The following is a 13,260-nucleotide window of genomic DNA, read 5'->3' on the forward strand; positions in this document are numbered from 1 at the left end:
TCGGGATGATGACAGGAGGGAAGAGCATGAGAAAGGCCAAGAGGTGGGACGGTGTGGCCTGCCTGGCTAGGAGGAGAGGGTGACGAGACCAAAGTGGGAGAGACCTCAGACACTGGCTCTGGCTTCATCTTTACCCTGAAGGCAAGGAAGCTATGGAGGGTTTGAGGCAGGGGTGAGGTAGGTCAGATTACCCTGGAGGACAGATGGGGGCAGAGACTGCAGGCAGGGATACAAGTGGAGTCTGGCCTCTCCTCCTCCCCAGCCAGGCTCTAGAGCCTTCTCCTTCAGGAAGCCTTCCCAGACTGCGGTCCTCGTGGTCCCATCTGTGCTCTGAGCCTCTGGTTAGGATTATCTGCCTCAGTGGAGTCTGGCCTCTCTTCCTCTCCGACCAGACCCGAGGCTGTTCCGGGCCTCAGTGCTCACCCTGGGGGCCAGCAGGTGAATAAAGGCAGGAATGGGGAAGGGGCTGTTGAGGAAGGAGGGGACACCTGGAGCCAAGCCTCCGCCCTGGCCTTGGCACCCCAGGAAGGTGGCTGAGGCAGCGAGAGGGGCAGCCTGGCTCAGGGTGGCCCAGCCCGGTGCGGGGCTTGCGGGCGGCTGACCTGGCCGGCGGGCTTCCGGACGCGCAGTGCAGCGCTCTCGGGCCCCTGCCCCAGCCGCACGGCCCTCCCAGCTGCCCGGTGGGCCCCCCGGCCCCCACCGCACCCTGGGTCTGGCCTCAGCCTGTGGGTCTCTCTCCGCCAGGACTACGGGCTGCTGCAGCTGGAGGAGGGCGCCTCAGGGCACAGCTTCCGCGCTGTGCTCTGTGTCATGCTCCTGCTCTGCTACCACACCTTCCTCACCTTCGTGCTCGGTAGGAGCGCCCCCCGGGCGCCTGGGGCTGGGCTGGCTCCCAGGGCAAGGAGCTGCGGACCCTGCGGGGGGCGGGGGGGGAGGGGCGGGGCGGGACTGGGGGGGGGGCGCTGGGACCAGAATCAGCAGAGCACCGTCAGCTGTCTTGGGGCCTGGCCTGCCGACCACTCACTTCCTCACCGTGTGCCCAGGTTCCAGCCTCCGTTTTGTCCTCTGGGAAATGGGGATGGTCATGCCCACCTTGTAGCGGGTGAGAGGACACTGTAGGCGGGCCCGTGGGGTTCTGGGTACCACCCTGGTGGGCATGGCTCTTGGGTATTGAGCCTCGTGTGCCGGGGCGAAACTGGCACCGTCTTATTTAATCCTCACATCACCCTGGAGGTAGGAGACTTATTATACCCATTTCCCCGAGAGGGAAGAGGAGGCCCCGAGAAGTCCCTGGTCGATTGCTGGGGGGATTCCAAGAGCCAGTGGTGGTGATATGTGCTGTCCCCTCGCCTCCTTCAGGTACCGGGAACGTCAACATCGAGGAAGCAGAGAAGCTCCTGAAGCCCTACCTGAAGCGATATCCTAAGGTGAGCCTCCCCCCTCCCCCGCCAAACCCGCCCCGAAACCTCCCCCCCCGGCCCACGTGTGCCCTGCACACCCACACAGACCCGCGTGCGTGTCACTGCAGGGTGCCATCTTCCTGTTCTTCGCGGGGCGGATTGAAGCCATCAAGGGCAATGTTGACACAGTGAGTGACGGGGGTCTGGGCCAGGGCTGGTGACCCCTTGTGGTCTCCCAGACCAGCGGGCAGAGACTGGGAGGAAGGCTCCAAGAGAGAACCAACAAGAGGGCGGGGGGCGGGGAGAAGCCGTTCCCAACGGGACAGTCTGGGGAGATGAGGGAGGAGGTGGCATCCGCGGTGAGTAAGATCTGACAGGGAGATGCAGGACTGCCGCATTCCCGCACAGGGGGGCCCTTCGGTGAGACAGAGGCGTGGAGGCCCCGCTTGTTCAGGGCCTGGTGACAGGCACTGTGAATGGAGCAGCGGTGTCAGGGTGTGAGGTGGGCACCTTGATGACCTGGCTAAGGAGCCTGAGCTCCGTGGATGGGAGGGAGCCATCGAAGGGGCTCGAGAGGGGAGGGACCCAGGTCTGGCAGAATCCCCAGGAGGGACTGCACAAGGTAGAGTTCTGGGGTCTCCAGCTGGCCCTGGCTGTGGTTCCTCAAGCGGCAAGACAGATGCCCCGAGTCCAGGTCCTTTCTTGGGAGCTACTGGAAGCTTCCTGAGTTTGTTCTGAGGCACAGACATTGTATTGCTTTCATATTAATACTTTCCACTGCCTCCTGTCCTTCCATTAGAGCTCTTTCCCATCCTTTCATTTTGTGCCCAAAGACTAGAGTCCCAGGAAGGGGCAGTAAGTGGGCCCGGGGTTGTCCTATCAGTAAGACTTAGTGGGTAGACCCAGGCCTGGAGCCCGGAACTCCCATCCCATCCCCCCAGCGCTGCTGCCCCTCCCCCGCCCCCGAGCCTGGCACAGGGCTGGGCGGCCGAGCGCTGGGGGAGGCTGGGCCTGCCGTGGAGCGGGGCAGGGCGGTGGGGCCACAACGCTGACCAGCAGCTGCCCGCAGGCCATCCAGCGGTTCGAGGAGTGCTGTGAGGCCCAGCAGCACTGGAAGCAGTTCCACCACATGTGCTACTGGGAGCTGATGTGGTGCTTCACGTACAAGGGCCAGTGGAAGATGGCCTACTTCTATGCCGACCTGCTCAGCAAGGAGAACTCCTGGTCCAAGGTGGGCTGACACCAGGTGCTGGGGCCGCTGGGGGGCCAGGCCAAGCCAGCCTGGCCACAAGCCCCCAGACCCAGGGCCAAACCCTTAACTGAAAACAGATGTCTCAGCTGGAACTTAAACCGAACCATAAGTTCTAAGAGGACTCAGGGTTGGTAGGAACTAAAGACCGTGAGGAGCAGATAAAGTTTAGAACTACAGTGTCAGTCAAGATTTTTAGTCACAAGGGACGGAAGCATGGCTCAGCTGTCTAGGTGAGTGCTGTCCGATAGAACATTCTGTTATGGTGGAGGTAGCCCCCAGGTACAGGGCACGTTGAGAACCTACAGTGTGCTGGTGTGACTGGGAACCTGGCTGCTTTCAATTTTATTTAATGCAAATTTAAATTTAAAAAGTCACATGGGGTTAATGGCCACTGTATATGGACTATGCAGGTTGAAAACACCAAGGGCTCTTTAGTTCACAGAACTGAAAATTCTAGGCACAACTGATTTCAGGTAGGGCTGCATCCGGGAATTCAAATTATGTCATCTGGGTTGACATTTTTCCATCTGTGGCTGTGCTCTGCTCTATGACATCTTTGCTGTGCAGGCGGGTTTTCTCCATGTGACAGGCAGGGTGGCCACGGACCGCCTGCCCCTAACTCACATCTTCCCTTTGGTTTCAACCATAGTCCCACAATCGAGGCTCACTGGTCTGGCGTAGGTCACATGTCAGTGCTTGGGAACAGGGGTGGGAAGACTCCTCGTGGATCAAGAGTAGGAGAGGGATGGTTCTCCAGAAAAAAATGAGGGGATGTCCCCAGAAAAAGTGTTGGTTGGTGGGAAGAGGCATTAAAGAGATCCTATGAAGGCAAAATAAAGCACAGCAGATGCCCACAATAGGTGAAAACTTGTAACATTATGGTAAGTGGTAAAGTAAGTGTTAGCCATTATCATCACAGTAATGATAGCACAGAATGCTCAACTAAGACTCTTAGAATCATGGAGATCATCAGAGAGCATCCAATTTGGTATTGGCAAATATAGAGAACATGGGTCTCAATGACCTTAAACCCTGATTTCTCATCCCTCCCCCACCTTTTCAGTACCCCTGTCCAGGGACAAAGCTGAAAGGGAATTCTCTGGGTCTGGGGCAGGCGGGGCTGGAGGAGGGGGCAGGCTTTCACTGAGCTTACTGTGTGCCCAGCACTTGCTGTTTCTTCCACATACACCCGATGAGGTAGAAGTTACCTCCATTGGGCACACAGGGACATGGAAGCCAAGAGAGGGTATGTGACTTTCCTGGCCCACACAGGTGCCGGTGACAGACACTGGATTTGAAGACAGTTCTGTGTGACTTCAAGGCCTTTGCTTTTCCCTTGTTCCTTAAGTCCCACTGAGGAGGCCCTTCTTGCCCTGAGACCACCATGCTGTTGAAGGTGTTCCCTCAGACCTAGCGCCTTTGGGCCTGAGATTCACTCCTCATCCCCTCCCACCCCCAGTGGGAACACCACCTCAGGGAACCTTGTTGAACTAAAGTGACCTAGAAGCCTTCCTATGGAGGGAGGCAGGCAGCTGGGCTCACATACACAGGGAAGAAGAGGCCCGGGGTGCCCTCGCAGCTGCTGGGAGGAGCTGAGGCGGGGCCAGGCCTCCCAGGTGTCAGGAAGTCTGGCTGTGAGTCAGCTCCATCGCCAGCTCACTGTGTGGCTTTGAGGTGGCCAGCCCCCCCACCCCCTACCCGCAATGCTTTCCTCAGAAGTGCTTCCTGTGAAAGTGGGGGTTGTAGTACCTCGAATTCTGGGGCCTTGTTCATTCCTAATCTGCGGCACTTGGCCACCCGAATCCACCAACTTCCAGCTCTAGGAACTTAGCGTATGGCCACTACTCAGCCCCTCTGCTCGGCATCCCTCTTCGACTGGACTGTGCCAAGTCATCCGTGTGGGGCCTTCGCATTTCCCCCAGTGCATGCAGCCTGAGATGGCCACACGCATAGTGGAGACAGTGGTATGCTGAGTGCCGTAGTGAGGGAATCTAAGGGGAGCTCAGAGGCAGCCCTGGGCAGGCCAGCCAGGAGGACAGAAGAGGAGAATTTAGGGTGGCAGAGTGGAGGAAGTGGAAGGGTACTCCAAGCGAGGAGAGCAGCAAGGACCGAGGCTCAGGAGCTAGGGTGCCGCCAAGAGGTTCTGTGTCACCAGGTGAAGGGCTTTGTGGGTGGGAGTGCAGGGTTACTGCGGAGGGACTTTCCCCCTAAGTCACTAGCTGTAAGCTTCTTGAGGACAAGGACTGTCTACACAGAGCCTGGTAGAGTAATCCAGCAAAATAAATGTGTGGAATCATTGGGCAATCAGATAAGCCTGGGGAGACAGGACTCCCACCCAGGGAGGTGGCTGTTTTCCATCAGAGTGGCCCCGTAGCATCCCTTGATAACTTGGGTGCCTGTGGGTCTCAGAACTCTAGGTCACTGCATCCATCCTAACTTCTGGTGACTCAGTGAGGGTAAGTTGTTTGGGTTGGGGGAGGGGTGGCAGAAGGCTCTTAGAGGAGGCCAGCGGATGGGCCTGGTAAGGAGGGACAACGGCATCCCAGGCAGAGGGATGGCACAGGTGAAGGCCTGGGAGTTTAAGGACTGATGGGGGAGAAATGGCAGAAGAGGAATCAGAAAATCAGGTCACAAAGGGCCTTGAGTGGCTGTTTGGGCTTTAATCTGAGAGTGGGGGAGCCCCTGATGTTTGTGGCTTAGATCTGTGCCCTGAGAAATCCCTCCTGCAGTTGTTGGGCACCCCATGGGCCAGGTCCTGAGGACATCCAACCGTAAACAAAGCAAAGACCCCTCCATCTCAAGGCTCATATTCTAGTGGGAAGAGGGATAAGAAACACACAAATAGGTGTACAGTATGTCATCAGGCTGGTATATGCAGTAAAGAAAAATCAGGCAAGGCCTGTCTGAGAAGACACCAGAATGAAGTGTGGGAGCAAGCCATATGGATTTCTTAATGAAGAGCGTTCCAGGCAAAGGACACTGAAGATGCAGGGGTGGGGAAGGTGAGTGCATCTCAGGTGTTCTGGGAACAGCCCAGAGGCTAGTGTGGCTAGAGTGAGTGAGGGGGAAACAACATGAAGTTGGAGAGGAAACTGGGGGAGGAAACAGGGTAGGGGCTTACAGTCCATTACAGGGAGTCTGGATTTTATCCTAAGCATTCTGGGCTACCAAGATTTCAAAGAGGAACTGACATGACCTGACTTAAAAAGATCAGAGTGGGGTCGCCTGGGTGGCTCAGTTGGTTAAACATCCGACTCTGATTTTGGCTCAGGTCATGATCTCAGGGTCATGGGATAAAGTCCCATGTCAGACTCCACTCTCAGCTTGGAGTCTGCTTGTCCTTCTCCCTCTGCCCCTCCCCCACTCATGCTCTTTCTGTTAAATAAAATCATTAAATAAAGAACAGACTGGTGGTGGTGTGGAAATGGCCTGCAGGGACAGGGATGGGAGCAAGGAGGTGGGTTAGGAAACCATATGGACAAGGGCAGTAGAAAGACATCCCTGGTGGCCTGGAGCGGGGATGTGGGATGGAGGCTGGTGCAGTGAGTGCGGGCGAGGCCAGTGGGATTCAAGAGCTGTGAGGAGGTCAGATCATGAGGACTTGCTGACTCAGTGCCAGGCAGAGAGGGAGAAGGTAAGGATGACACCAGGAGGTTAAAGATGGGATGAGCAACAGGTTTCAGAGGGGGAGAGATCTTCCCACCACCCCTGCAAAGACCAGCTTTTCCTCATTTTGTGAAGGGTAGATGGAAGTATGGAGGGCAGAGTGGAACTAGGAGTAGCCCTGAGCTTCAGCCTGAAAGGGGCCCCCAGGTGGAGGCTGCTTTCTGCCTTCTCCTGAGACTCGACTCCACGATGTCCTGCTCCTTTTCCTTCTCCACCCCCCTGTACTTCTTTGTGAGCCACTGCCAGGTTCTTCCTCCACAGCCCCTGGTGGCAGGAGCTGAGGTTCAAGGCTCGGCCACTGGGGGGCAGGACATAGCCAGGTTTCTGGAGGGCTGGACTCCTGGGGAAGGGGAGCAGCTTTCAGGGATGTACCCTGGGGTGGGGATGGGGGTCTCTGCACAGCTGCACCTTCCCTGTCAGGGCTGGCTGTGGATACAGTGGGCAAGGCCCTGGAAGCACACAAACCTGGGGTCACTTCCAGCTCTGCCCCCAGAAGCTCTGCAGTCCCAGCCAGGAAGCAGAGGCAAGGTACAGATTCCTTTCTGGCATTGTCTTTGGGATCAAGTGAGGTGAAGTGTGTACAGTGCCTGGCACACAGGAAGGTAGTTCTACGCAGGGACCCTGACTCACTCTTCTGGCCTCCCACCTCTGTGTTTAGGCATTCCATACTTGCCGCTACCTATTTGTCGCCTTCTTACCACACATCTCGGCCCCTCCCTGGCTTTGCTCAGGCTGTTCCCCTCGTCCGGAAGGTCCTTTCTCAGGTCTCTGTGAATCATCCCATTGGCTCTCAAGAGTCCAGTCTGAAGGAATTGCTTCCCAGAAGCCCTTACTGCCCTTTGTGTGTCCATCCTCGCCTCAGCACTGCCCCGCACACCCACTCGTTGCCCGAGCCCTTCCCCCCGCTGCATCAGAGGAGAGGGGGAAGCAGCTTTGATGTGGGCCTCTCCAGGACTTAGCTCCCAGCTTGTCCTCAAGGTGCTTCAGCTTCCTCACCCTCACTTTCTCCCCTGGCTACCGGGCTGGCCTTGTGAGGTCTGAATGAGGTGTGTAGAGGGCGGGCTGCTTACATCTGACTCTTGCTCTGCTTTGCCCAGGCCACCTACATATACATGAAGGCCGCCTACCTCAGCATGTTTGGAAAAGAGGATTACAAGCCGTTTGGGGATGATGAAGTGGAGTTGTTCAGGTGGGTCCGGGGCCTCAGCCACATCTGCCCACAGCCACCCTGAGCTGTGGGCACCAGGGAGGGAGGTGGCGGGCTGCTCATCTCCCCTGGCTCTGAGCTCCCTGACCCTCCCCCAGGATGGCCCCATGTGCCTCATCACCACCACTTCCTACTGCTGCTTGTTCCAGCCCTTTGAATCTGTTCAGAGGGCTCCCCCGCCCCGGCCTCAAGAAAGGGGTTTTGTCAACATCCTTTCCACTGAGCCTCTTTCTTCTGGTCAGTGGGATAGATGTGTGGACACTGAGGTTCAGAGATCTGAGGTCCCTTCTGCTGAGTTAGCCCGCTCTACTCAGAGAAGCACAGTAGAGAACCAAAATGTGGGAATCAAACAGGATCAAATCCAGCCTCTGCCGTTTCTTAGCTGTGTCACTGTGAACAATTTCAGCAGCTATAAAATGAGAATAACCACTTCTGCCTTGCAGGGTTGTTTTGTGAATCAAATAGAGACTATATTGAAGAGCCTGGTGTAGGGCCTGGAGCCACTGAATAGCGGCTGTTTTTATTCTTATCTGTGCTGCTGATTGCCTTGTGCGAAGGGTCTAGAGCAGGGCTCAAGCCTCAGCAGGCTGAGGATGGAGCCTCGGGCCTTCTTCCAGTCCTGGGTGAGGGCTGACCCCAGCTTGCAGACCTGGGAGTGGTGGTAACCTGATCTTCCCACTAACTGCTGTCATAGTTGTAGGGTATTTTATCATTTACCAAGTGCCTCCACTTCACCATCTCATAGCTCTTCCAGAAAGCCTGGGACAGTAAGTATCTGTGGGGGAGGAAGGATCATTTTCCCTCTACATTTCTAGGTTCTTGGCTAGAGACTGGCTGAGATACTCCCCCCACCCCTAATAATAAAAGATTAACAGGAGAAAAATAGGCCAGAGTTTAATAACATGTATACCTCCTGTATACATGGGCGAGACCCAGGAAAACTGAGTCACTGAAATGGCCCAAGCCATCACCTTAAATATCATCCCCAGCTAAAGATAACAGAACATGTTGGGGGGTGGAAAGCCAGTTCTGAGAGGTTTTCAGGCAAAGCACAGTAAAGGAGGTAAGGTGGTCCTGCAGATTTAAGGCTCTGCTTTCTCCTTTAAGAGTTTCTAGGGCTTGTCATCCTCTTCCAGGTACAGAGGAGAAAAGCCCTTATTATTGGGAGATCTCACTTATAAGTGTAATTGTCTCTTACAAAAGGGCAGCTGCTACTAGGTTTTCAGAGCTTTTCCTGTATCTGCTGTTCCTTAACCAGCCTAACAATCCTTATGCCAAAGAGGCATATTTCAGAATGACAAATTCTCCCCTTCATAGCACTATCTCCAATTCAGAGATGAGAAAACGGGGGCCCAGAGAGGTTCCACACTGAATAAGCAGGGGAGGTGTTTGGCAGGGAACCTCACAACTAGATCCAGCTGGATGGCTCAGGCCTGAGGGTTACAGCCACACCCAGTGACTGTGGCAGAAATCGGAGGGTGGGAATGGAGCTGGGTGGGTGAGGCCCCAGATGTGGAGGCTTGCCTAGCTGCACGCATGTTACTCTGCCCTTGGAAACAGCTAAGGAGGCCACAACTCGCGTGGCAAATTAATTAAAGGTTTGAGCCATGCAGCTGTGGGCAGGTCCTTCCTTTTCTCTGGGTGTTAATCGTGGAACTGGGGTCAGACTTCTGCTGGGCCTTTTGGGCCTGAAAGTGGAAGCAAGACAACTAGCAAAGCAGGCCCGGGGTGTTTGCTGACATTCTCACCTCTGCCAGCTGGTGTGGACGAGGCCTCTCACCTAGCCTCGGGAAGTGGTTGGGTTTGGAGGCAGGGCTTGTGATACAAGGCCACGGCCACAGGCTGTTGAGTCCGACACAGTCCCTCATATAAACTGGGGAAACTGAGGCCCAGAGAGGCGCCAAGCAGAGGCTGGGCAGGCTGGAGATCTCAGTCCTCTCTAGCTTTTTTCTTCCCCTCATCTCTTTCACAGAGCAGTGCCTGGCCTGAAGCTCAAGATTGCGGGGAAATCTCTACCTACAGAGAAGTTTGCTATCCGGAAGTCCAGACGCTACCTCTCCCCCAAACCGATCTCGTTGCCAATCCCTGCTCTGGTGGGTAGGAGGGTCTAGACTGTCCCTGTACTTGTTTGGATTGTGGGGATTAACTGAAAGCCAGAGATACTGCTACGGCCAGGGGGAAGTGGATGGGGGAGAAAGACCTTCATGCCTCAGGGCCCTGAAAAGGATTTCACAATTTACCTGGGTCTGTGAGGGAAGCACACAAATAGGCCAGAGCCAGCCCCTGCCTGAGAAAGTACTGGTCTGGTGGGGGCAGGGAGACAGGTGAGCAGGCTCCAGGCACCTTAAGGTGAGAGAGCAGGCCCACACCCCTGTGCTCAGGCAAGGACATCACTCAGCTGTTTGTGTTCCCACCCATCTGTTTCAGTCTTGTCACATGATTATAACTGTTTACACTGTCCCCCTCACTGGACCAAGTTTTTCTGAGGCCTAGGACCATGTTATAGGGCACTGACTATGTTCTTTACACCCATTGCCTCATTTGATCCTCACAACAACCCTGAGTATCAGATGCTGGTGGTATCCCCATTTTACAGATGGGGATAAGGCCTAATAGATAAGTAGAGAGAGAAAATATCTAATAAATAGGTAAGATATAAGTAGAAAGATAAAATAACTCGTCCAGGTCACACAGCTAGTGAGTTGAAGAGTTAGAATTTAAACCTAGAATGGTTCTAGAGCCCAGATTCTGAACTGCTGTTATGATGCCAATTCCATGCATGATTTGAGCAGGCATCAGAGAAGTTCCCAGCTCGTTAAGAGTCTTTGTTGTTCAAATACTAAGGTAGCCAAAAAAGTGGAAAGGGCACTGCTTTTTTTTCTGGTCCCAGCTCCACTATTCACTAACAATGTGCCCTTGGATAGGGTTCCCCTTCCCTTAATATAAGATTAGGAATGATACACATCTTGCCCATTTTATAGAGCAGTAATGAGAATTAGCTGATAAACAAATATTTTATGAATCAGAAACTGAGTATCAATATAGAGCTTATTATGTATCCTAGATTATTTCTAAACACATTTTGAAGGTGTTTATAGTTTAAATTGTACAATAAAACTATTATCATATGGGGGGGTGATGGAAAGGGCAAGAAGTGACTATACCAGAAATTTAGGAGAATTTCTCAAACTATAATCTGCAAAATGCTATTTATGCCTAAAATAGTTTCTGTGATTAAATATATTTGGGAAAGACTGGCCTAAACAAAGTTTATACACTGTGGACCTTTTGGAGCCTTTATATAATATGTATGGTAAGTCTCCAAGAATAAGCTTGAAGATGATTTTTTTTCCCCTAACTTATTTGGCCACAGACCTCTTTCTTTAAAGGAACATTTGCTAATTTGGGACCATATACACCATTTGAGGAATACTGGTTCTAAACTTAAATTCCCTCCCTAGAACATAATAACAAGAACCAAAACAATAACATCTTTTTAGAACTTTTGGTATACAAATCACTTTCACATCTATTACCTGGTTTCATAGTTTAGGAAATGCTAATGGAATTACTATAAATGAACATTTAATTTAGAATTCTGAGATTCCTGGCAGTGGAGGAAAGAAAGGAATCCGGATGTCTTGCATAGTTTTCATGATGGTAACTCAAGCCCACTGCCTTGGGAGAAGAGAGACAGGGTGACAGTCTTAAGAGCTATTGGAAATCCTAAAGTGCTTAAGTAAATACAGTTCCTTCAATATGGGAGGTCCTGCCAGATGAGCAGGGAAGAGGACTTCCTGGAGAATGTGGGTCATAGCCTGGTCCTCAAAGTATAGGGGAAGAGTTTGGACACAGAGAGGTTGGGAGAGAGCATGATAACCACCCAGGGAAGCCACGAGCAGAAGAGTAGTTAAAAACTATGTGCAGGGCACCTGGGTGGCTCAGTTGGTTAAGCGACTGCCTTCGGCTCAGGTCATAATCCTGGAGTCCCGGGATCGAGTCCCACATCGGGCTCCCTGCTCCACGGGGAGTCTGCTTCTCCCTCTGACCCTCCCCCTTCTCATGTGCTGTCTCTCTCAAATAAATGAATAAATAAAGTCTTTAAAAAAAAACAAAACAAAACTATGTGCAGCTATGAGCAGAACAGTGAGGATATGGGTCGATCTTAAATCTGCATTGGTGTAAGGTGAGATCCCAGTATCAGTGATGAGGCTCCCTGCCATGGCCCTTCGAGCCCTTCATAGGCTGGGCTGAGATCTGTCATAAAAGATTAGAGCTAGAAGGGCCTTTAGTGATCCTCTTGATCTGAGCTGCCCATTTACAGCTGGGGAAACTAACACCCCACTGGGGAGGAAATCTTTGGACTGACTTGCTCCCCTGCTCTCAGGAAATGATGTACATTTGGAATGGCTATGCTGTGATTGGGAAGCAGCCGGAACTCACAGACGGGATACTTGGGATTATCACCAAGGCTGAAGAGATGCTGAAAAAGGGCCCAGGTGACTAACCCCGGCCCTTGAAACTGCCAGGCTGAGTCAGATCACAGGTCTTTACAGTTAAAGTTTCCCTCTAGTAAAAATGTCCTTCCTTTCTTCTCTACCCTGGTTAGTGTGGTCCTTTTCCTTTTCTAAGACTGAGCTTCAATGGCAGCTTCTCCAAGCTGTCCATTGTCCCCCAGGTAGGGTCAAGGCCTCCTCTGGGCTCCCACAGCCCCTGGGCTTCCTTCAGTCAATCCGGATATCTCACTACATTGTCACTGTTTCAGTATCTGTCTTTCCTTCCCAGATGCGAGCTTCCTGAGTACAGTGACCATGTGTGAGTTACCTCTCTGTCCCCAGGGCCCAGCAGAGTAGGGGATCCATGAGTAACTGTTGCAGAAATAAACAAGCCTGTCTTCTTCCCTCACTCCCCTATTCTTAGAGAATGAGTACTCAGTGGATGATGAGTGTTTGGTGAAGTTGCTGAAAGGCCTCTGTCTGAAATACCTAGGCCGTGTCCAGGAAGCTGAGGAGAATTTCAGGAGCATCTCTTTCAAGTAAGTAAGTGCCTCTGTGGCTGCTCCCACTCCAGGTGGCCTACTGCCGGGGCCCATGTCTCCTGGGTAGAATATGCAGGGTCTCTCCTTCCTCACATGCACTCCAATGCTTGACTCTAGCCTACCCCCAATTCACTACACTTGTACTAGTGTCTGTTCTATGCCAGGATCCTTGCTGGGCACAGATCATTAGACCTCATTCCCCGGGGCCACCAGATTGCCCACCTACAGGAGTCCATCCACACTGAAGTTTTAGGTGAATGGTGCCTCCTAGAGTTTGTAATCCAAGTCTGCACTTGAGGAGCACAAATGTTACAGAGAGACAGCTGTAGGCAACTCAAGTCTGGTATGATCAAGGCTGTGTTAAGAGGAAAGCAGGGAGGACAGTAGGTGCCCTGAGGAGGGACCTAAACATAATGCAAGATACCAAGAAAGGCTTTCCAGGGATGCCATTTTAACTGGGAAGTTTATCAGGCAGAGAAAGGAAAGCAGGAGTTTTAAGTGGGAGTAGGTACAGCATGTGCAAATGCCTGGACACAGGATAAACACCCAAAGTTGGGGTGACAGTGATTAGGTCCTTCCCTGCTTGGGTGAAGTTATAGAGGGAAAGGGTTATAGATGAAATAAGGGGTACTAGACTGAGAAGGGCCTGGATGTTTTGCTTACAAGGCTACTCTTTATCCTGCAGACAGAAAAGATC

At 53.0% G+C, this 13,260-nt stretch overlaps 1 protein-coding gene across 1 annotated transcript in view; it reads left to right on the forward strand.

Annotated features, from left to right (window-relative positions):
* TTC39A (tetratricopeptide repeat domain 39A) overlaps positions 1-13,260 on the forward strand; it is a 41,340-nt gene that overhangs the window by 26,349 nt on the left and 1,731 nt on the right. The window contains exons 9-16 of the mRNA XM_035018590.1: positions 745-853; positions 1,360-1,427; positions 1,529-1,588; positions 2,470-2,631; positions 7,416-7,507; positions 9,498-9,618; positions 11,913-12,024; positions 12,446-12,560. Of these exons, the coding sequence (XP_034874481.1) occupies positions 745-853; positions 1,360-1,427; positions 1,529-1,588; positions 2,470-2,631; positions 7,416-7,507; positions 9,498-9,618; positions 11,913-12,024; positions 12,446-12,560 (839 nt within the window). The remainder of the gene's footprint in view (positions 1-744; positions 854-1,359; positions 1,428-1,528; positions 1,589-2,469; positions 2,632-7,415; positions 7,508-9,497; positions 9,619-11,912; positions 12,025-12,445; positions 12,561-13,260) is intronic.

This window comes from Mirounga leonina, unplaced genomic scaffold (assembly GCF_011800145.1).
Source record: "Mirounga leonina isolate KUSES-001 unplaced genomic scaffold, KU_Mleo_1.0 Mir_173, whole genome shotgun sequence".
Lineage (NCBI taxonomy): Eukaryota > Metazoa > Chordata > Mammalia > Carnivora > Phocidae > Mirounga > Mirounga leonina.